At 49.2% G+C, this 24,902-nt stretch overlaps 1 protein-coding gene across 7 annotated transcripts in view; it reads right to left on the bottom strand.

Annotated features, from left to right (window-relative positions):
• LOC144479625 (3',5'-cyclic-AMP phosphodiesterase 4C-like) overlaps nt 1-24,902 on the bottom strand; it is a 330,099-nt gene that overhangs the window by 71,862 nt on the left and 233,335 nt on the right. For 4 of the 7 annotated variants that reach the window (XM_078198561.1, XM_078198565.1, XM_078198560.1 and 1 more), the window contains one exon: nt 1,876-2,067. In XM_078198561.1, coding sequence (XP_078054687.1) covers nt 1,876-2,067 — 192 coding nt within the window. Of the gene's footprint in view, nt 1-1,125; nt 1,207-1,875; nt 2,068-24,902 lie in introns of all 7 variants that reach the window. The other 3 variants (XM_078198559.1, XM_078198558.1, XM_078198562.1) reach the window with 1 other exon arrangement.

Below are 24,902 nucleotides of genomic sequence, written 5' to 3'. Positions count from 1 at the left end.
GTATCTTCTGACTTGGTGTGTGGAGTTCAGGAGGGTGAAATGTCAGGGTCCGGAGACTCTGAATTTTACCCATTCTGAATCGATCATAGAATCCCGACAGAGGCCAGTCGGCCCATCGAGTCTGCATTGATTGTCTGACAGAGTATCTTATCCAGGCCCTCTCCCTCACCCTATCCCCGTAACCCCACGCATTTATCATGGTTAATCCATCTAACCTACACATGCTGAGACACTAAGGGACAATTTAGCATGGCCAATCCACCCAACCCGCACATCTTTGGAGTGTGGGAGGAAACCGGAGCACCTGGAGGAAACCCATGCAGACACGGGGAGAATGTGCAAACTCCGCACAGACAGTGACCCAAGCCAGGAATCGAACCTGGGTTCCTGGCACTGTGAGGCAGCAGTGCCAACCGCTGCGCCACCATGCCGCCTACATCTACATACATTTGAAAAATTGGACAGGGTGCAAAGCAGGCTGGTGATTGGCCAGCCAAGACCAATTTCACCCCAATTTCCCTGTTATCTTGGTTAAAAGCCTTTTAACCCGAATCCTGGGACTGCCTCTAATCTCTGCAATATTAAGTGTCGAGTTTCTGACATTGGGGGACAGCACATCTGATGTAGGCTGTCTGTGTGCCGACCTCATGCAGGGCGTGAGGTAGAATGCAGAGTCGGCACATTCATGAGCAGGTTGATTGTTGGCTAAGTGACCTTTGATGCCTAAACGTCCGACTGGTTGAACATGGAATGTACTGAGTGTTTACCACGTATCACCGTGCTGCCAACACAAAGTATTTCGAGTCCTTGTGTCCATGTAGCATCATGTGTTCTGCGTCACGCATCTAATGTGAAGCATTTTGTATTAATTATCAAGTGTGTATCCAACATGGAATATCATATGTCACCCACGTAATGTCATATGTCCAATGGTGCCGACAGCTTTGAGTTAAACCCAGGGACATTGCCTCAAAAATAGCTCCACAAGGCAGGTCGCCCACTATGTTCGCGCGCTCCACCCCTGCTCCTGCTCTCACACACCAATACTCAGGCCGGTTCTACCCCATGGTTAGTAGCTTGTGATCAGGTGAAAAGGCCGGTCTCCAAGTAACTGGTCTCACTTACTTTCCCATTGTCAGGGCAAGGACTGGCTCGGAGTACCGCGAAGCTAAAGCTGGTCTTGGATGAGCTTTGAAATAGTTACTCCTGGAAACCAGTTGTTGGAGGGAGGGGACAAAATCCATTGGAGACGGTCAGTTTATTCTGATCTCTCCCCACTCCCATCCACCCTGCGCCCCCCCCCCCCCTCCCCCTCTCCCTACCAACTGCAGTCCAGGGTGGCCAACCCTCCAGAATTGTTCTGGAACCTCCAGGGATTGGAAGATTAATCTGAACATTGTTGTGAGCAATTGCAGGAGAAAAATCTAAGGGATTACAGAAACGTTTCTCCACTTTTTACTTTTGTTCGTTAATTATAAGAATATTGGAGAAGGGGGAAGTCATGGTCTTTGGTTGACAGTCAAAAATAATCCAATCAGGTAATGGAGAGAGACGTTTCACTTCCTGATTGGCCATAGGGAAGGTGGGACTCCATGAGGAGGGACCAATGGCGAGGGTGGGGGATTGAGGCAGTTGGAGCCAGATGTCATTTACACCATCCAACCAGAGCTGGCAACTCTAAGAGATGCCAATCATACCCTCTATTTGGCTTCCTGTTTCTACTTCTTCCACCCCCCACCCCTTGCTTTGGCATTGCACCCACAGGGCAGGCCTCAGGTCTAGACCTATGGCTGATCAACCAGGTTAACCTGCACTTCCTGACTCAGAACAGTGCTCCCAGGATTAAACAAAGAGGAAACAGTGAATGTCACTCACATGTCACTGGCGATGGAGGAGTTCCTGGAAATGTTCTTCGGGGAGAGATCGTAGTCGCTGTCCGAGCGGTACAGGAACGATTCTCGCCGCTGGCTGTGGGCGAAGTTTGCCTGCAGCACCAGCCCCGAGCTCGGACTGGTCTGAGGGTCAAGTGGGCTGCGTCCAGGGGAGAGGCCATTCTCAACATCAAAGCTGTGGAGGAAACAATGAGCAGGAGGTTAGTGTGGAGTGAGAGGCCTGGGCTGGTCGTCGTTCCGATTGCAGGGAGGGGTGTCAGCGCCAGGGAGAGTGGACAAAGGGTTGCAGCTCTTCCACCATTGGCACCACATCCCAGTCACCCGTCACCCGCTGCGTTCACTGTCCTCCTTTAGCCCACAGAGCAGTCAAGCCTCGATTTTAAAATTCTCACCCCCACTTTCCAATCTCTCCATGGCCTCACCCTTCCCAATTGCTACACCCAATCACTACACCCTCCATCAATCCTCTTGATGGAATTCTCCAGCTACCCTGCGGCAGGCTTTCCCCTCTGGTGGTCGGGGGCGGGGGGGGGGGGGGGGGGGGGCAGTTTCAAGATCCGGCCGGTGGGAAGAGCTGGAGAATTCCGCCGTACAACTCTCGGAGATCTTGGTCCAGTTCTGGTCTCTTGCACATAACTGGCTTTAAATCATTCCGTGGAGATGCCGGTGTTGGACTGGGGTAAACACAGTAAGAAGTTTAACAACACCAGGTTAAAGTCCAACAGGTTTATTTGGTAGCAAAAGCCACACAAGCTTTCGGAGCTCCAAGCCCCTTCTTCAGGTGAGTGCACCTGAAGAAGGGGCTTGGAGCTCCGAAAGCTTGTGTGGCTTTTGCTACCAAATAAACCTGTTGGACTTTAACCTGGTGTTGTTAAACTTCTTACTTTAAATCATTCCACCATTGGGGGTTGTGCCTTCAGTTGCTGAGACCCTAATCCCTGACATCCCCTCTACAAACCTCCCCACCTCCCTAACTCCATCTTCCAAGATACACCTTCAAATCTGCCTCTTTGTCCAAGTTCTTGATCAGATATTCCAATATTTCACACGGCTTGGTGTCTGATGACACCCCTGTGTAGTTGCTTACATTACGCTGAAGGCACCATGGGAGTAGGCGATGGCCGAGTGTAATTATCGCCAGATTATTAATCCAGACACTCAGCTAATGTCCTGGGGACCTGGGTTTGAATCCGACAATGGCAGATGGTGGGATTTGAATTCAATAAAAAATATCTGGAATTAAGAATCTACTGATGACCATGAAACCATTGTTGATCGTCGGAAAAACTCATCTGGTTCACTAATGTCCTTTGGGGAAGGAAATCTGCCATTCTTACCGGTCTGGCCTACATGTGACTACAGAGCCACAGCAATGTGGTTGATTCTCAACTGCCCTCAGGCAACTAGGGATGGGCAATAAATGCTGGCCAGCCAGCGACACCGATGTCCCATGAATAAATTTTTTAAAAGGCAAATTGTTGCTATTGGGGACGTTCCCAGTCAGAAACAAATCAACCTCTCACTTGCCCTGATGATGGATATGGATTCATCCCACACAGAGGGCAGGATTCCACCTCCTCCTGCTGAGAGCAACCAGATGAGGCTATTCAATCCCTTGGGGCTGTTCCGCCGTTCAATAAGATAGAATCCCTACAGAGCAGAAGGAGGCCATTCGGTCCATCAAGTCTGCACGGACCACAATCCCATCCAAGCCCTATTTTCATAACCCCATGCATTTACCCTAGCCTGTCCCCCTAATACTAAGGGGCAATTTTAGTATGGCCAATCCACCTAACCTGCACATCTTTGGACTGTGGGAGGGAACCGGAGCACCCGGAGGAAACCCACGCAGACACGGGGAGAACATGCAAACTCCACACAGACAGTCACCCAAGCCGGGAATTGAACCTGGCTCCCTGGCGCTGTGAGGCAGCAGTGCTAACCGTACCGCCTCTTTCTGATCTGGGCAAATCCACACCTCGAGTCCCTTTATCTCTCATCCAACAAAACAATCTTGAGTTCAGTCTTGAAAGCTTCAATTCATTCCCAACATCCATAGTTTTTTTTTGCTGGGTGAGAATTTTCCAGATATCCGCTGCCCCTTTTGCTTCCTGACGTCACCTGCTCAATGGCCTGACTCGGATTTTAAGGTTCAGTCCCCTTTGTCCTGAGGTCCACTCCCACCAGAGGAAATAGTCCCCAACATCAACCCTATCAAACACATTTACATTTCACCACCTCCATTAGCTCGAGCACTGTTGATGTTTGGAGGAACCATTATTGGAGGAAAGTAAAGTAAAGTTTATTTATTCATCATAAGTAGACTTACATTAACACTGCAATGAAGTTACTGTGAAATTTCCCGAGTCGCCACACTCCGGCGCCTGTTCAGGTCAATGCACCCTAACCAGCACGACTTTCAGAATGTGGGAGGAAACCGGAGCACCCGGAGGAAACCCACGCAGACACGGGGAGAACGTGCAGACTCTGCACAGACAGTGACCCAAGCCGGGGAATCGAACCTGGGACCCTGGCACTGTGAGGCAGCAGTGCTAACCACTGTGCCACCGTGCTGCCCATGTCGGAGAGCACAGAACATTAACGAGAATGGTACATCATCAAACACATGACTGAATTTAAAAGAGTTTACTGAATGTCTAAGACCAAGTTTGATAGATTTTTGGTGTCTCAGGGAACCAAACAACAAAGGGGTGCGGGCAAGAAAGTGAAATTGAGGCTGAAGATCTGCGATGATAGTATCGACAGGCAGGGCAAACGAGAGGGGCCGAATAGTCCAATTCTGCTCCTATTTCTTAGGATTTGAGTTAACTGATGTGACAGAGAAGTGCATTTCAGTTCACCGCAGTGCCCCTGGGCTAGAGGTGCAGGGTGGGAGGGGGGTGAACTGGACAGACCTCCATTGTTTGATATTCAGAGACTGAACAGGCAGAGGCGATGCCCTCTGCAGTCGAAAAGCTCTCCAGGCTACGGGTGCACAGGTCTGTGGGTGAAAAATAGCCAGGAGCAAAGCAGCAGCAGAACCCTGATGGACTCTCCCAGCAACATCATCCTGGGGTTTTCAGAGCGCTAACCGGAGAACTTTAAACCGACTTCAGTTCATTTGGAGCAGATTATCACGGCAGATGTGTTGTAATGTCAGAATTCTGATGCTGGGCTGAACTGGTGGCTCCTTCCCTCCGCCCTCTCAATGATTTCTGCTCACGCTTAAAGGGTGGTGGCCTGACGTCATTACAACATCTGTCTGTGTGCACACTGTCTCCATGGAGACAGACTGACACATCCCTCACCAATCAGAACTATCAACAGCACAACATTCCTTCCCTAACTCCAGACTGTGAGGCTCCAGTTTTAACTACTTGTTGCCAAATGCAGGGAAGAGGGGGTAGTTAGAACACCCAAAATCTCCAAACTTTCCAATTCACTGAATCATTCCAACCGGGAATGACACGGGACAACCTCCTCCCATCCAGATCACTGCGTCTCTTTTTATACTTGTTAAGTTTGCTAATTTTCTGCTCCCTCTACACTGTCTGTCCCCCATCAAACAGTCCCAGGACAGATACAGCACGGGGTTAGATACAGAGTAAAGCTCCCTCTACACTGTCCCCCATCAAACACTCCCAGGACAGGTACAGCACGGGGTTAGATACAGAGTAAAGCTCCCTCTACACTGTCCCCCATCAAACACTCCCAGGACAGGTACAGCACAGGGTTAGATACAGAGTAAAGCTCCCTCTACTCATTGGAGTTTAGAAGGCTGAGGGGTGATCTTATAGAGGCATATAAGATAATGAAGGGGCTGGATAGGGTAGAGGTGGAGAGATTCTTTCCACTTAGAAAGGAAACTAGAACAAGAGGGCACAGCCTCAAAATAAAGGGGTGTCAGTTTAGGACAGAGTTGAGGAGGAACTTCTTCTCTCAGAGGGTGATGAATCTCTGGAATTCTCTGCCCACTGAAGTGGTGGAGGCTACCTCGCTGAATATGTTTAAGTCACGGATAGATGGATTTCTGATCGGTAAGGGAATTAAGGGTTATGGGGAGCAGGCGGGTAAGTGGAACTGATTCACTTCAGATCAGCCATGATCTTATTGAGTGGCAGGGCAGGCTCGAGGGGCTAGATGGCCTACTCCTGCTCCTATTTCTTATGTTCTTATGTTCTACACTGTTCCCATCAAACACTCCCAGGACAGGTACAGCACGGGGTTAGATACAGAGTAAAGCTCCCTCTACACTGTCACCATCAAACACTCCCAGGAAAGGTACAGCACGGGGTTATAAGATGCAAGACTGGGCGGAGAAGTGGCAGATGGACTTCAACCCAGATAAATGCGTAGTGGTCCATTTTGGCAGGTCAAATGGGATGAAGGAGTACAATATAAAGGGAAAGACTCAGTACGGTAGAGGAAAAGGACCTTGGGGTCTGGGTCCATAGGACTCTAAAATCGGCCCCGCAGGTGGGGGAGGTGGTTAGGAAGGCGTATGGTGTGCTGGCCTTTATCAATCGAGGGATTGAGTTTAGGAGTCCGGGGATAATGATGCAGCTATATAAAACCCTCGTCAGACCCCACTTGGAGTACTGTGCTCAGTTCTGGTCGCCTCATTACAGGAAGGATGTGGAAAAGATTGAAAGGGTGCAGAGGAGATTTACAAGGATGTTGCCTGGATTGAGTGGCATGCCTTATGAGGATAGGCTGAGGGAGCTCGGTCTTTTCTCCTTGGAGAGACGTAGGATGAGAGGAGACCTAATAGAGGTATATAAGATGTTGAGAGGTATAGATCGGGTGGACTCTCAGAGGCTTTTTCCCAGGGTGGAAATGGCTTCTACGAGAGGACACAGGTTTAAGGTGCTGGGGGGTAGGTACAGGGGAAATGTTAGGGGGAAGTTTTTCACACAGAGGGTGGTGGGCGAGTGGAATCGGCTGCCGTCAGTGGTGGTGGAGGCAAACTCAATAGGGTCTTTTAAGAGACTCCTGGATGAGTACATGGGACTTAATAGGATGGAGGGTTATAGGTAGGCCTAAAAGGTAGGGATATGTTCGGCACAACTTGTGGGGCCGAAGGGCCTGTTTTTGTGCTGTAGTTTTCTATGTTTCTATGTTTCTATATGCAGAGTAAAGCTCCCTCTACACTGTCCCCATCAAACACTCCCAGGACAGGTACAGCACGGGGTTATATCCAGAGTAAAGCTCCCTCTCCACTGTCCCCATCAAACACTCCCAGGACAGGTACAGCACGGGGTTATATCCAGAGTAAAGCTCCCTCTACACTGTCCCCCATCAAACACTCCCAGGACAGGTACAGCACGGGGTTATATACAGAGTAAAGCTCCCTCTACACTGTCCCCATTATCTTCTCTATCTCTTTCCTGAAGAAAGTGTCCCAACTTATTTAATGTCACCCAGATTTATAACCTCCCAATTCTATTATTGTTCTTGTAAATTTTTTGTATATTTTTCAGCGTCTCTGTATCTTTTCAGTAATATGGGGAGCAGAACTATTCCCCGTAGGCCTCGGGCGGGACCTTACAAGCCTCAGGTGGGCGAGCGGTAATATATCTTTTCAGGAAGATGGGGAGCAGAACCATTCACCGTACCCCTGATGTGGTCTAACCAAGGTTTGATACAAGTATAGCCTTGCTGCTTTCCAATCCTCTCTCGTTAGAAACAAGCTCCAGTGCTTTGTAATGGTATCAACCTGTGCTTTTTGTGATGTGTGTGTCTTTAGCTCCAGCTCCCTCTGCGCCTCCACCTCATTCAAACTCTGCTTTTGCAGAGTAGTGAGCCTCCTTACTCTTCAGAACAAGATGAATCCCCTCACCTTTACTCAGATTGCAATTCATTTGCTCTGACACCCATTCTGCAGCTTTAATGATGTCTTCCTGTATTTTGTTGCATTTTCCCCCCAGTGTTAACAATCTTACATCGTCTGCAAATCTTGAAATTATCCCGCTAATTGCCGAGTCCAAGTCATTAATATAAATAATGAGGATTCACGATCCAGCCCCAATCACTGTGGAACGTCTCTTCTCATCATTTGTCAGTCTGAGTAACTACCTTCGATAACTATTCTCTGTACTCTCGGTTTTGTAATTAACTTGCTGTCCATTCCACTGCATGTCGCCTACTCTGGCCTTAGTCACGAGACTAATACACAGCATTGACAGCCGACCTCAATGGGGACGAAGTAGAAATGGTCAAGAGCTTCACATTTCTAGGTGTCCAGATCACCAACAACCTATCTTGGTCCCCCCCATGCCGACACTATAGTTAAGAAAGCCCACCAACACCTCTACTTTCTCAGAAGACGAAGGAAATTTGGCATGTCAGCTACAACTCTCATCAACTTTTACAGATGCACCATAGAAAGCATTCTTTCTGGTTGTATCACAGTTTGGTATGGCTCCTGCTCTGCCCAAGACTGCAAGAAACTACAAAAGGTCGTGAATGAAGCTCAATCCATCACGCAAACCAGCCTCCCATCCCATTGACTCTGTCTCCAATTCCCGCTGCCTCGGAAAAGCAGCCAGCATAATTACGGACCCCATGCACCCCGGACATTCTCTCTTCCACCTTCTTCCATCGGGAAAAAGATACAAAAGTCTGAGATCAGGTAACAACCCGACTCAAGAACAGCTTCTTCCCTGCTGCCATCAGATTTTTGAATGGACTTACCTTGCATTAAGTTGATCTTTCTCTACACCCTAGCTATGACTGTAACACTACATTCTGCACCCTCTCCTTTCCTTCTCTATGAACGGTATGCTTTGTCTGCATAGCACACAAGAAACAATACTTTTCACTGTATGTTAATACATGTGACAATGATAAATCAAATCAAAAATCCAAAGCGTCTATGGCATTACCCTTATCCACCTTCTCAGCTGTTTCTTTAAAGGATTCAGTAGGTTGGTAAAATCTGACTTGCTGTCCTGAAGTCCTGCTTTAGGTCAATTTTCTATAATTTCACCCTTCCTCACCTGGTTGCAACATCTACCCTTTTGAAATCTGGCCGAGCACTTAGAATCATAGAAACCCTACCATTCGGCCCATAGGGTCAGCACCGACAACAATCCCACCCAGGCCCTATCCCCATAATCCCACACATTTACTCTGCTAATCCCTCTAATCTATGCATCCCATAAAGGGCAATTTAACATGGCCAATGCACCTAACCTCACACCTTTGGAATGTGGGAGGAAACCCTCGCAGACATGGGGAGAACGTGCAAACTCCACACAGGCAGTGACCCGAAGTTGGGAATTGAACCTGCGTCCCTGGAGCTGTGAGGCAGCAGTGTTAACCACTGTGCCACCATGCTGCCCCATTCTTGTTGTATTATTAGTTTCTCGATGTTGTTCTATCACATCTGATTCCACAATCCTTCATTCCACTGACGTTCAGCTCAATGGTCTACAGTTCCCTGATTTTTTTCCATTTTACTAAAAGACTGACTTCAGCTGCTGCCCATTCCTCTGATATAATTCCCTTCACCAAGCGATTTCTTTTATATCAATGTAATGATGTCTCTGTCATCTCTTCCCTAACTCCTGTCAATATGCGCAGATGGCAGTCATGATGTGGAGATGCCGGTGTTGGACTGGGGTGAACACAGTAAGAGTTTTAACAACGCCAGGTTAAAGTCCAAGGGCGTGGAATGCCCTGCCTGCAGCAGTGGTGGACTCGTCAACATTAAGAGCATTCAAATGGTTATTGGATAAACATATGGATGATATTGGAATCGTGTAGATTAGAGGGGCTTTAGATTGGTTCCACTGGTCAGCGCAACATCGAGGGCCAAAGGGCCTGTACTGCGCTGTAATGTTCTCTGTTCTTGATCCTTGTACAGCCCTGGGATTGGATGGACTGTATCTGCGCATATTAAGAGTTTTAACCAGGTTAAAGTCCAACAGGTTTATTTGGTAGCAAATACCATTAGCTTTCGGAGCGCTGCTCCTTCGTCAGATGGAGTGGAAATCTGCACTCCACTCCATGGATTTCCACTCCATCTGACGAAGGAGCAGCGCTCCGAAAGCTAATGGTATTTGCTACCAAATAAACCTGTTGTTGTTAAAACTCTTAATATGCGCAGATACAGTCCATCCAATCCCAGGGCTGTACAAGGATCAAGAACATAGAATATAGAACATTACAGCGCAGTACAGGCCCTCGATGTTGCGCCGACCAGTGGAACCAATCTAAAGCCCTTCTCATCTACACTATTCCGATATCATCCATATGTTTATTCAATAACCATTTGAATGCTCTTAATGTTGACGAGCCCACTACTGCTGCAGGCAGTGCATTTCATGCCCTTACTACTCTCTGAGTAAAGAACCTACCTCTAACATCTGTCCTATATCCATCACCCCTCAATTTAAAGCTATGTCCCCTCGTGCTAGCCATCACCATCCGAGGAAAAAGGCTCTCACTATCCACCCTATCTAATCCTTTGATCATCTTGTATGCCTCTATTAAGTCACCTCTTAACCTTCTTCTCTCTAACGAAAACAACCTCAAGCCCCTCAGCCTTTCCTCATACGATTTTCCCACCATACCAGGCAACATCCTGGTAAATCTCCTCTGCACCCTTTCCAACACTTCCACATCTTTCCGATAATGCGGCGACCAGAACTGTACGCAATACTCCAAATGCGGCCGCACCAGAGTTTCGTACAGTTGCAGCATGACCTCCTGGCTCTGAAACTCAATCCCTCTACCAATAAAAGCTAACACACCGTATGCCTTCTTAACAACCCTATCAACCTGGGTGCCAACTTTTAGGAGGGGCACAGATTTAAAATGATTCGCGAAAGATGTGGGAAAAAAAACTTTTTCACGCAGCGCGTGGTTTGGGTCTGGAATGTTCTGCCTGGAAGTGTGGTGGAGGCAGGTTCAACTGAGGCATTCAAGAGGGCAATAGATGATTATTTGAATAGAAACAATGTGCAGAGGTACGGAGAAAAGGCAGCAGAATGGAACTAAGTCTCAACACACATTCGGAGAGCTGGTGCAGACATGATGGGCCAAATGGCCGCCTCCTGCACCATAGCAACTCTCGTAGTTCCTGCTTAAATTTGGTGACAAAGTTGTCAGTTTGAAAAGCTTATAAAATAAAAGCTAGCAGATTTAGATTAAATACAAAAGATTTGAGTCAGAGAGCAGGAGGAATCATTTACACATAGAGGGTTGTGGAACTCAAGTCAAGAGAGGGAGAGGCAGGGGAGAGAGATAGTAACAGGAGAGGGAGAAACAGGAGGGAAGGAGCCAAGGGGCCTGGAACAAGGGGCAGAGGGAGGGGAAAATGGGGGTGAGAGAAGAGAGGGGGAGGAGAGCAGTCTGAAAAATTTACAACACCAACAATCTGTACAATGTCTTTCATAGAATCCCATAGTGCAGAAGGAGACCATTCGGCCCATCAACTCTGCACTGACAACAATCCCACCCTATCCCTGTAACCCCATGTATTTACCCTACCAATCCCCTGACACTAGGGTCAATTTAACATGGCCAATCCACCTAACCCACGCATCTGAGGGAGGAAACTGGAGCACCCGGAGGAAACCCATGCAGACACGGGGAGAATGTGCAAACTCCAACACACACAGTGACCCAAGCCGGGAATCGAACCTGGGACCCTGGCGCTGTGAGGCAGCAGTGCCAACCACCGTGCCTTCCCTTAAACTAAAAAAAAACAGCAACTAACACAGAGGAAAGTGAGGACAAACTGGAACAGAAAAAGGGAGGGAGAATCAGCTAGAAATTCTGCACACCCCCCCTCCCCCCCCCCGGCAGGATGTGGAGAGGTAAAGAATGGGCTGAGCTGTGATACCTCCCACAGTGCAATATCTTGCTGTGTGTGGCCCTTGATTAAGAGCAATCACTGAGGGGCAAACTGCTGGGTACTCCAGGGAACGGTGATAATGCCACCGTCACTAGGGGGGGGGGGGGGGGTGGAAATCAGTGTGTGAACAGGACAATCGAGGGGTGACCAGCTCAGATCGACATGCCTGGAAAGAGTGATGTTACGGAAATGGAACCAGCCAGGATGTCAGAGTATCTTTGCGAGGTGCTGAATGAGATCACTGACTGGCTGCAGAAACCACACCTCAACAACTTTCAAAATGATGCTTGTGTGATGTTATCGGGCAGGTATCGAGGGTTCCCATCCTTGGCACCACCCAGCTCCCTCCCCCACATCCTCACCTGCTCTGTTCCCATGCCCCTCTCACTCTCCCCTCCCCAATACCTCACCTGCCTCTCCCTCTCTGAGCCCCACTCCGAATGAGAGAGAGTAAACTGAGACTCCCTCTGTCTGGTCCTGGAGGGGGGTGATGGGGGGGTGGGGGGTGGGGCGGGGGGTACGTGGGGAGATCCCATTGCAATAAGGTTGGCTGGTGCCCCAGCCCATACTTATCCCTCGATCAACATCATTGAACCAGGTAACATTATTGTTTGCACATTGCTGTTTGTGGGATCGTGCTGTGCAGTTTTGTACATTAGAACACTGGCTATACTTTGAAAAGTGCTTCACTGACTGTAAAGCACTGTGGGATGATGTCCTGTGGTGGTGAAAGGTGCTACAGTCCACCTGCTCTGCCTCTTGCACCCCTCCCCCCCCCCACCCACCCCCCACACCATCCTTTCAACCCTCCCCCTCTCCCCAGCGCAGAGGAAAGAGAATAGAAACAGCCCCAGAACGTACCGTCTGCGCCTCTGTGTGATATCGATGGGGCGGTTGACAGAACAGGGCGATCCGTTCCCGCTGCCCATTCTCACTGGCCTCTCCAGTACTGGTAGGAACCCAGAGCCACCAGGCAAACTCATGCTGTTCCTCGTTCCAACCCCCAGCCCTCCCCCCGCCCCCCCCCAACACTCTCCTCCGTCACAGCTGGAAGCTTTTAACTAAACGCGGGCCGTCAATGATGTCAAGAAGCCGCAGCACTTCCTGCAGTTCAGCCCCATTGCTGCAGCGAGCCAGGCTTTGCTGTTTCTTCAGGAAAGCTGTCAAGTCGATCCGGTACGTTTCCTCGCCGCTGTGTAGAGGGGCTGAGATGAGCTTCCTTCTCGCTGCCTAACCACCCCCACCACCCATTCCCCCCTCGCTAACAGTTACTTGTTTCGCTGAAGACTAGGCAGAGTTTCTCTACAACAGGAACCACTCACAGTCTCGCTCTTGTCAGTTAGCACGGTGCGTCATTGCCACAGAGCAGAGTGGGTGGAATCGCTTGCTTAACCCCTCTGGCTTGTACCACCCTGATAAGCAGTGTCCTGCTCCACTTACATCTCCGCCAAGTGGGGACTTGGACGGAGGGTCTTCCGAAGGTGCACCACACTGGCCCCTCCACCCCCAGCTTCAGTATATGTCTCTGTGTAGTCAGCACTTTTAACTCCTAATGGGTCCCAGATGTCAGCAGCTTCTGCTCCTCTCTGCTGTCCCCTCCACCTTCACACATCTGAGAGCTTCTCTCTCCCTCTGCTGGTTAAAAATGTTCCCTCTGTGGGAGACATTCACTCAGTTTTCATCACTCTCTCTCTCTCTCTCTCTGTGTTGCACTTTTTCCATTGATAGGTTAGGGGTGCAGAGATCACCTTGCACAAAAAGTAAATCGATCAACTTTTAATCATCGAGTTATCTTAAATCTGCATTTGGACAATCGAACCAAGGCAAGACTTACTCAATTAATGATGTGGACTGGGGTGGGCACAGTAAGTAGTCTCACAACATCAGGTTAAAGTCCAACAGGTTTATTTGGTAGCACAAGCTTTTGGAGCGCTGCTCCTTCATCAGGTGAGTCCTGATGAAGGAGCGCTGCTCCAAAAGCTCGTGCTACCAAATAAACAGTTGGACTTTAACCTGATGTTGTGAGACTACTTACTGCACTCAGTTAATGGTAGGGCATCGGGGAGAGTTACAGAACAAAGAGATCGAGGGAGACATGCTCATAGCTCCTTGAAAGTGGAGTCACAGGTGGACAGAGTGGTGAAGAAGGCATTTGGGATGTTTGGTTTCATTGGTCAGAACATTGAATACAGGAGTTGGGATGTCTTGTTGAAGTTGTACAAGACATTGGTAAGGCCACACTTGGAATACTGTGTACAGTTCTGGTCACCCTGTTATAGAAAGGATATTATTAAACTAGAAAGAGTGCAGAAAAGATTTACTAGGATGCTACCGGGACTTGATTGTTTGAGTTATAAGGAGAGGCTGGATAGACTGAGACTTTTTTCCCTGGAGCGTCGGAGGCTGAGGGGTGATCTTATAGAGGTCTATAAAATAGAGAGGGGCATAGATCAGCTAGATAGTCAATATCTTTTCCCAAAGGTAAGGGAGTCTAAAACTAGAGAGCATAGGTTTAAGGTGAGAGGGGAGAGATACAAAAGGGTCCAAAGGGGCAATTTTTTCACACAGAGGGTGGTGAGTGTCTGGAACAAGCTCCCAGAGGTAGTAGTAGAGGCGGGTACAATTCTGCCTTTTAAAAAGTGTTTAGACAGTTATGTGGGTAAGATGGGTATAGAGGGATATGGGCCAAATGCGGGCAATTGGGACAAGCTTAGTGGTTAAAAAACAGGATGACATGAACAAGTTGGGCCGAAGGGCCTGTTTCCATGCTGTAACCTCTATGAGTCTATGCCGAGTTACCAAACCGGCTGCTGTGAGAAACAGTTTCTCCTGAGTTACTCTGTCAAAATTCTTCACACATTTTAAACAGAATGACTAAACCTGTTCTTAACGTTCTCTGTTCCAAGGAACCTCTCCTGTCTCACCAAATAATCAAATCTTTAATCAAAGTTGTCTTCATTCCAAACTCCCTCTTCAAACCCAGCCAGGCTCTGGTGTCAGAGCAGAGGCTGCTGGGTGAAAGATTGAACGAAAGGAAATTTATTTCTCAAGATTCAGGTACAGCAAGAGTGAAAATATTTAAATATTGTCCAGTCAATTGATTTTTATTGGGTAAGGGTTTGAAAGGGTTACAGAACCAAGGTGAGTAAATGGAGTCAACGTATTAACCAGCCATGGTCTAACTGAATGGCCTCCTCCTGTTCCTGTGTTTGTCCCCGTGTTTAAATTATACCCTGGCATTGCCTCTCCCTATCTCTGAAACAGCCTCCAGCTGTACAATCCTCCGAGATCTCTGTGCTAGTCCCATGTTCAACCTCTTCATAGAATCCCTACAGTGCAGGAGGCGGCTATTTGGCCCATCAAGTCTGCACCGACTCTTTGACAGAGCATTTTACCAATGCCCTCTCCCCAGTCTTATCCCCGTAACCCCACACATTTACCATGGCTAATCGCCCTAACCTACACACCTTGGGATACTAAGTGGCAATTTAGCATGGCCAATCCACCTAACCTGCACATCTTTGTACTATGGGAGGAAATTGGAACACCCAGAGGAAACTCATGCAGACACAGGGAGAATGTGCAAACTTCACACAGTCACCCAAGCCGGAATTGAACCCAGGTCTCTGGCACTGAGAGGCAGAAGTGTGACCCACTGTGCCACCATGCCGCCCTCTTATCCAAACCCAACTTCCATCACACACCATTGGCGGCCGTACATTCAGCTGCCTGGGCCCCAAGCTCTGGAATTCCCTCCTTAAACTTCTCCACCTCTACTTCTTTCCGTCTTCAAGAATCTCCGAACCTAGCTAAGTGACCAAGCTCTACAGTGGCACAGTGGTCAACACTGCAGCCTCACAGCGCCAGGGACCTGGGTTCGATTCCTGGCTTGGGTCACTGTCTGTGCGGGGTTTGCATGTTCTCCCCGTGTCTGCGTGGGTTTGCTCCGGTTTCCACCCACATTCCGAAAGACATGCCGGTTAAATGCTAAATTCTCCCTCAGTGTACCCGAACAGGCGCCGGAGCGTGGCTACTAGGGGATTTTCACAGTAACTTCATTGCAGTGTTAATGTAAGCCTACTTGTGACTAATAAATAAACTTTATAAGCTTTTGGTCACCTCTCCTCGAAATCTCAAGTGACTTAGTGTCAACCTTTTGATGTTGTCTGACTGAGCTTGGGGTGTTTTACTGCGAGAAATGTGGTTAGCACTGCTGCCTCACAGCGCCAGGGACCCGGGTTCAATTCCGGCCTTGGGTCACTGTCTGTGTAGAGTTTGCACATTCTCCCTGTGTCTGCATGGGTTTCCTCCCACAGTACGAGGATGTGTAGGTTTGGTGGATTGGCCGTGCTAGATTGTCCCTTAATGTCCAAAGATGTGTAGAATGCAGCTTCCACAAGGAGCTGATGGGGTGGGATAAACGGGATTAGGAGACTGGGATAAACGGGATTAGGAGACTGGGATAAACGGGATTAGGAGACTGGGATAAACGGGATTAGGAGACTGGGATAAACGGGATTAGGAGACTGGGATAAAATCAGGCAGGAAGTGTTGTAAAAGTTACCAAGTCCTCCTGGTCACCAATTGTGCCAATCCCCTGGTGCCTTGGCAGTTGGCAGGGAGGGGGGGGGCGAGGGGGGGACAGCAGGTACTGGGATGGATCTGCCCACCCCTGACACAGTGTGGAATTGCTTCACTCAGCCAGTGACGTGCCTGCCTGTGTCTCCGTTCTGTTCACTGACTCGGTGTCTGCCCAGGCTGACCTGGGCAATGTCTTCCTCACTTTGACACTTATTTATTTTCTCAAAGCATGGCTGCAACACTTTAGAATTTTCGAGAAAGTTGGAAGGCCCGACTCGCACACAAAGACATTCTTTCTGTGTCTACAGTTTCACTTAAAGTAAATCGTTTATTGAGAGAGCTTCTGGCCTCATTAATTGCAGCGGTTGTTTACTATGCTGACTCTTTCACACTGAACCAGAGACCTGCCCGCTCCCTCCAACTCCCCAGGAAGCCCCCCTCTGCAGACCCCCCCCCCCAACTCCCCTCCCCTGACCACCCCCCAACTCCCCTCCCCTGACGCCCCCCCCAACTCCCCTCCCCTGACCACCCCCCAACTCCCCTCCCCTCCCCCCAATCCCCCTCCGCTCCCCCCGCCCAAACTCCCCTCGGCAGACCCCTCCCCTCCACCCAACTCCCCTCCGCAGACCCCCCAACTCCCCTCCGCAGACCCCCCCCCTCAACTCCCCTCCCGAGACCCAGCTACCAAACTCCCCTCCGCCGCCCCCTCCCCCGCCACCCAACTCCCCACATCCCAACGACAGCCATCAGGAGACAAGTTCGACAGGAAGTGATTCCTGACGCACCCCCACCATACATTGTGTCTCGACACAAACAGAATAGGGATGTGCATTTCTATAGCGCCTTTCACCACTTTGCAGCCAGATTGATTCCTTGTGGAGCGTAGTCACTGCTGTGATGTAGGAAACAGAGCAGGGAATGTGTGCACAGTAAGATCCCACAACATGATCTTGGACAGATAACCAATTTTAGCGATGATTGAGGAAGACATCTGAATGGATACAAGAACAGGTAGGGAATAGAGGGACACAGACCGTGTAGAGGCAACATGTCTTTCATTTAGAAAGGTGTAATGTGTCGGCACAGGCTTGGTGGGCCGAAGGGCCTGTTCCTATGCTGTACTGTTCTTTGTTCTTCGATACATATTGCCCTCAGAACCCTGGGAAGAACTCCCTGACTCCTCCCAAACACTGACCCAAGGATCTGTTATCTCCACCCAAGGGTTCAGATGAAGACTCAGTTGGCAGCACTCCTTGTGTTAAAGGATCAAGTGTTCAACTACCACCCCCACCAACTCCATACACTTGGGAAAACTTGATGCAGTGCCGAGGGAGCGCCGCGCAGTCAGGGGACAGTGCCGAGGGAGCGCCGCGCAGTCAGGGGACAGTGCCGAGGGAGCGCCGTGCGGTCAGGGGGACAGTGCCGAGGGAGCGCTGCACGGTCAGGGGGACAGTGCCGAGGGAGCGCCGCGCAGTCAGGGGGACAGTGCCGAGGGAGCGCCGCGCGGTCAGGGGGACAGTGCCGAGGGAGCGCCGCGCAGTCAGGGGGACAGTGCCGAGGGAGCGCCGCGCGGTCAGGGGGACAGTGCCGAGGGAGTGCCGCACTGGCGGGGGGACAGTGCCGAGGGAATGCCGCACTGTCAGAGGTGCCATCTTTCAGATGAGATGTTAAACCGTGGCCCTGCCTGCATTCTCAGGCAGATGTAAAAGACCCCACACAGAATTGTTATGGTGCAGAGGGAGGCCATTCGGCCCATTCTCCTCTGTCATCATGTCCTGGTAGTATCCAGCTCCTTGGTAAAGACAAACGCAAAGAATTAATTTAATATCTCAGCAATGTCCCCTGCCTCCAAGTGTAAATTCCCTTTTTTGGTCCCTAATCAACTGCCCTCTTCTAAACCCGTTTACTATTTATATGATAGAAATCTTGGGGATTCCTCTTCATGTTGGCTCCTAGCTTCCTCAATTTGCTGTTTGGCCTCCTGTTTGAACCTTCTGTATTCCATGGTGCTTCCTATTTAAACAGGAGCTGGCCAGTGATTCTCCCGGTTATCCGGTCACTCTTCCTGTTTGTGGGGTTTTGATTAACTGCTGCATTTCTAACAGTGACACTTCAGAAAGATGGCATTTCCTCAGCTGTCAGGAATGAGATGCTCTGAGGTGATAAGGTGCTGGATAAAATACAAGACCTTGTCGCAGTTGGATGGATGGAACATTCCGTTTCCCTAGGGCCTCTGCAGGGTTCGTGACGCTGGCGTTCCAGCCAAAGGGGGAAATGCAGAAGGTGAACAGAGAGGAGGGGGGGGGGGGGGGGAATGACAGATCCTGAGAGAGACGGACATCCGCTCCGGGGTTGGACATGGTTCCCTGATGGAGACCACACAGCCGCCTGCCTCCCCCAGACCCCCTCACGGTTTCCCACATCCAGATGTCATCACCAGGAACCACACAGATTCTACGGCCTGCGTGATTGGCCGGGTTCCAAGCCAAGGTCCCCCTGGGACTTGAACCCTTCCCACTCCTGCTCTTTGACCCCGACCCTGTGATGTCATTCCACAAGGCATGTGCCCCGTTCCTCATATCTAAGTCAAACTCTGGCGTTGGCTCAATTCCTTCATCGCGTTGCCTGACTGTATGATGATTGGCTCAAATAGTAAAGACAGTACAGTGGCATCTCCTAGGCAACGGCTGTGGCCTGCCATGTTGAAATTGGTTACCTTGGAAACAAAGATGGTTTTGTTGCTTCTGTTTTGCTTTTATTTTCTTTGCTAATTTCTTTCCTTGTTCTCCCCGGGGGTAGGATTTCTTCCCCTTTTATGTTGCCTGCCCTCTCGTTAGCAAGGTTAACATTCCAAGCGTCGTTCCGATTGTGTTACTGTGTGGGAGGGAGGGTTGCCTGTGAGAGGTGTAACCTGAGTAAAGACCCAGGTGTTCCTCCTCCACCAAGCAAAGAATTTCCATTACATAACGCCTTTCACCCCCTCAGGACAACCTCACAGCGAACGGAGTACCCTTGGAGGTCGTCACTGTTGTATCATAGGAAACTCAGCAGCCAATTTTACACAGCAAGATCCCACAAACATGACACCGACCAGATATGTGTTGTTGTGATGTTGGTTATAGAGTCAGAGTTGTACAGTACAGAACTATACTGTACCTTCAGCCCAAAACTACACTAAATCTACACTAATCCCACTTTCCAGCACTTGGCCCATAGCGCAGCGGAGTCCGAATCGTGGAACGGTGTGAAGGAGGAGATATATATATTTCTGATTCTTAAAAATGGGTTAAAGGGATACGGGGAACAGGTGGGGAGGTGGATTTGAGACCAGGGAGAGATCGGCCATGATCTGATTGAATGGCGGAGCAAGCTCGAAGGGCTGAATTTGCCGACTCCTGCTCCCGATTCCTTTGTTCCTATGTTGACAAATGCTCATCCACATATTCCTTTAAAGGTTGTGAGGTTTCCTGCCTCTACTACCCTCCCAGGCAGCGCATTCCAGACTCCCACCACCCCCCAGGTGAAAAGACTTTTCCTCAGATCTACCCGAAGCCCCCTGCCCCTCATCTTAGACTGTGCCCCTCGTTATTGACCCTTCAACTAAGGGGAACTGCTGTTTCTTATCCCCTCATGGCCTTATACACCTCGATCAGGTCGCCCCTCAGTCTTCTCTGCTCTAAGGAGAACAACCCAAGCCTACCCGACCTCTCTTCAGAGCTGAAACGCTCCAGCCCAGGCAACATCCTGGTGAATCTGCCCTGCACTGTCTCCAGTGAAATCATATCCGTCCTATAGTGAGGCAACCAGAACTGCACACAGTACTCCAGATGGCCTAACCAATGTTCTGTACTGCTCCAACATCACCTCCTTGCTCTTGTAATCCATGTCACAACTGATAAATGGCTGATAACCACCTGTGTTTAATGCTCCCTCCACCCACATTGTCTGTACCTTTAAGACCTGGCTGGTTGTAGGGATTCGCATTCTAATCAGTATTCTGTAACTTGATTTTGTGCACTGTTTGAGAGCACATTTCCACTCCAGCTGACGAAGGGGCAGCGCTCCGAAAGCTTATGGTATTTGCTACCAAATAAACCTGTTGGACTTTAACCTGGTGTTGTGAAACTTCTTACAACTGATAAACACAGTAAGAAGTCTCACAACACCAGGTTAAAGTCCAACAGGTTTATTTGGTAGCAAAAGCCACTAACTTTCGGAGCGCTGCTCCTTTGTCAGGTGAGTGGGAGTTCTGTTCACAAACAGGGCATATAAAGACACAAACTCAATTAACAAAATAATGGTTTATAAAATAACAAAATAAAATAATAATTTATAAAATAATCAACCATTATTTTGTAAATTGAGTTTGTGTCTTTATATGCCGTTTTTGAACAGAACTCCCACTCACCTGACGAAGGAGCAGCGCTCCAAAAGCTAGTGGGTTTTGCTACCAAATAAAACTGTTGGACTTTAACCTGATTTGGGAGACTTACTGTGTTTACCCAAGTCCAACGCCGGCATCTCCACATCATGACAACTGATAAAGGCAAATGTCCCCTGTGCCTTCTTAATCAACCTTTTAGCCTGTCCTGTCGCCTTCAGGGATCTGTGGACAAACACCTTCATGTCCCTTTGTTCCTCTGAGCTTCTCAGTGTCCTGCCATTCACTGAGTACTGCCTTGTTTTGTTACTCCTTCCAAAGTGCATCACCTCACACTTTTCAGGGTTAAATTCCATCTGCCACTGCTCCGCCCACCTGCCTTATTTGAGAAAGGATATACTGGCACTGGAGGGGGTGCAGAGGAGATTCACGAGGTTGATTCCGGAGTTGAGAGGGTTGGCTTATGAGGAGAGACTGAGTAGACTGGGGCTTTACTCATTGGAATTCAGAAGAATGAGGGGAGATCTTATAGAAACATACAAGATTATGAAGGGAATAGATAAGATAGAAGCAGAGAAGTTGTTTCCACTGGCGGGGGAAACTAGAACTAGGGGACATAGCCTCAAAATAAGGGGAAGCAGATTTAGGACTGAATTGAGGAGGAACTTCTTCACACAAAGGGTTGTGAATCTGTGGAATTCCCTGCCCAGTGAAGCAGTTGAGGCTACCTCATTGAATGTTTTTAAGGCAAGGATAGATAGATTTTTGAACAGTAAAGGAATTAAGGGTTATGGTGAGTGGGTGGGTAAGTGGAGCTGAGTCCACAAAAAGATCAGCCATGATCTTATTGAATGGCGGAGCAGGCTCGAGGGGCCTGATGGCCTACTCCTGCTCCTAGTTCTTATGTAACTTATATACTGACCAAACCGTCGATATCTTCCTGCAGCCTAACACCTTCTTCCTCATTATTAACCAACCTGCCAATCTTCTGCAGGTTAAATATTGGCCGGGAGCCAGGGGAGGACTTCCCTGCTCTGTTTCAAAAGCATTCCCCCCGGATATATTTTTATCTGGAGTTGCAGGGGCGCCATAGTTACACCACAGCTCAACTAGACTGTGGGTGGGTTGCACAAACTCAGTTTTGGTTCTGGAATGAGGGTGTGTGGGGGGGGGGAGCGGGGGTGTGCAGGGGAATGGGGGGGGGGCAGAAACAGATTTCCAATTGATTATAGGACTTGATAAAGACTAACAACTATCCCTGGGAAGGGGAGGGGGTCCAAGGGGGCATAACCTTAAATTTAGAGTTAGGCCAAGATGTCAGGAAGCATTTCCTTACACAAAGGGGGATTGGAAATGTGGAACTTTCTCTCCCGGTGGATACTGGGCTGGGTGGGGCGGGGGAGTGTGCGTCAATGGAAATTTCAAAAGTGGAGGTTAATAGATTCTTGTTAGCTAAGGTGATTAAGGGTTTGGCCAGTTGACTGAGTTAAGATACACATCAGCCGTTAATGGTGGGAACAGCCTTGAGGGGCTGAATGGCCTGGTCATGTTCTTAGACATGAAGGGTGTGAGGCAAGGTTCTAGGGCCGGGGACCGAGGCATGGAGGTGAGGCCTTTCCACTCCCATTTGGCTTGGTACTGGAAAATACATTAGAATGCATTAGCAATTATAATATATTAGCATATCATTAACAGACTCATCTGTCAGAATCAAAACCCCAGTTCCTGGGCTGTGTTCCTGGTGAGCATTGTGCCAAGGGGACTCTCGGGAGTGAGCGCAGTGCTCAGGCAGGGTGGGAAGAGTATTGTGTCAGGATAATGCCAGGGAAGAGCCAGTTTGATGCTGGGGTGGGTGTGCCGGGCCCCTAGGTGACGGTTGTTTGCTGGGACGACCTTTGAAAATGGCGCTGGGTTGGTCAAAGCTCTGAGTTGATGGCAGGGTGGGTGAATCAGAGGCTGCCCACCAGCGATACGTCCTGGAACCCTCGCCTGCCTCGTTTCCCTTCTCAGTCCCACATCGTATGGCGTGAAAAAGGCCCCACCGCCATTGGCAGGGTCAATGCTCATTTTCCCGCCAGGGTCAATGTCCATTTTCCCACCCAGTAATAGGCTTGGCCGATATTAGAGAGAATCCCAGCCTGGGTCTGTCGGTGGAGAACAATCAATTCAAGCAGCCAACACTGGGTGGCAGCAGAGGGTCATGTGTCGAACAGTCCTCCTGGGCTACTTTCTGTCATGGGCAAAGGAAGGTGCCAAGTTGCATTTCTGTAGTGCCTTTCACATCCTCTGGGCATCCCAAAGTGTTTTTCAGCCAATAAAGATGTTTCAAATTACAGTCATGCTTGAAGGAATTCTTGTCGTCAGACTTAACAGGAGTTGATCCGACTGGTGATTGATTTTACACAGAATTAATAGCACACAAAGGAGCCATTTAACCTATCAGGTCATGCCAGCAATAACATTGCGTGGAGACCTCCTCCCCACCCTCCCTTTCTGGCTTTACCTCATCCAGCTCTGTGTCTCCTTCTTCCTTAAAAATCAGGTTATGTGATATCTGGAAAACTAAATGCAGGAACAAGCTGCATTTATATAGCACCCCTAACACGTTAGAACATCCCAAATAGATTCTGCCCAACACTGAGGCAAGGAGCACCTGAAATAAATACTTGTGCATTGTTTAAACCCGCAAGAAACAGTGATGAAGATTCACTGCATGAAACAGATATTCCTGGACCTGTTCAATGTGATGTCTCACCTGATGGTTAGACAGCACATTGGGGCGGGGGGAGGGGGGGGGGGGGAGTGGCTGGAGGCACTACGAGAGGGGGTGAAAATACCGTCGCAGCTTTAAAGACTGTTTCTGCTTTTCAAAGGGTGGCACAGTGGTTAGCACTGCTGCCTCACAGCGCTTAGCACTGCTGCCTCACAGCGCTAGGGACCTGGGTTCAATTCCCGGCTTGGGTCACTGTGTGTGTGGAGTTTGCACGTTCTCCCCGTGTCTGTGTGGGTTTCCTTCAGGTGCTCCGGTTTCCTCCCACAGTCTGAAAGATGTGCGGGTTAGGTGTGCATTGGCCATGCTAAATTCTCCCTCAGGTGTATCTGAACAGGTGCCGGAGTGTGGCGTCTAGGGGATTTTTACAGTAACTTCGTTGCAGTGTTAACGTAAGCCTACTTGTGACACTAATAAATAAAGTTTAAATATGCTAATTGTGTCCTTGCTGGCCCCAAAGTGTTTTACAGCCAATGCAATCAATCAGAGCAGGGGAGGGTAAGAGGAGATTTAATGCAGGCATTCAAAATTGCCAGGAGTTTTGGTTAAATATATCGGGGCAAACTGTTTCCAGTGGCAGCAAGGTCAGTGACTAGAGGGGCAGAGATAAGTTAATTAGCAAAAGAGCCAGAGGGGGAGATGAGGAGAATTTATTTTGTCTCAAATGCAATGAGTTGTTATCTGGAATGCGCTGTCTGAAAGGTCAGTGGAAAGCACGCTGGCACAGTGGTTGGCACTGCTGCCTCACAGCGCCAGCGACCGGGCTTCAATTCCAGCCTCAGGTCACTGTCTGTCTGTGCAGAGTTTGCACATTCTCCCTGTGTCTGCATGGGTTTCCTCCGGGTGCTCCAGTTTCCTCCTATGCTGCAAAGATGTGCAGGTTAGGGGGATTGGTCATGATAAATTGTCCCTCAGTGCCCAAAATTGTGTCGGTTAGATGCATTAGCCATGGTAAATGTGTGGGGTTACAGGTATAGGGTGGGGAAAGGGGCCTGGGTGAGATATGCTGTCAGAGAGTCAGTGCAGACTCGATGGGCCGAATGGCCTCTTCTGTACTGCAGGGATTCTCTGATTCGAAGCAGATTCAATAATCACTTTTCATAGAGGATTGGACAAATCTCGAAAAGGGGAACAAGATAAAGGGCTGTGGGGGAATTTCACGGGGCGTTGGGACTGATCGAATGGCTCAAGCAAACAGGTTAAAACACTGGCCTAGTCACACACTCACATCCCATAAATAACCCTGAATGGTCTCCTCCTGTGCTGTGAGATGACTGTGTGTGCGCGAATGTCCCAAGATGTGTAGGCAAGGTGGATTAGCCATGGGAAATATGTGGGGTTACGGGGATAGAGCTGGGAGGGGTCCCGGGTAAGATACCCTGAGAGAGGGCTGGTGCAGACTCGTCAGGCCGAATG

The sequence above is a fragment of the Mustelus asterias genome, chromosome 26 (genome assembly GCF_964213995.1).
Source record: "Mustelus asterias chromosome 26, sMusAst1.hap1.1, whole genome shotgun sequence".
Classification (NCBI taxonomy): Eukaryota; Metazoa; Chordata; class Chondrichthyes; order Carcharhiniformes; family Triakidae; genus Mustelus; species Mustelus asterias.
This window is presented reverse-complemented; position numbering and strand designations above follow the sequence as displayed.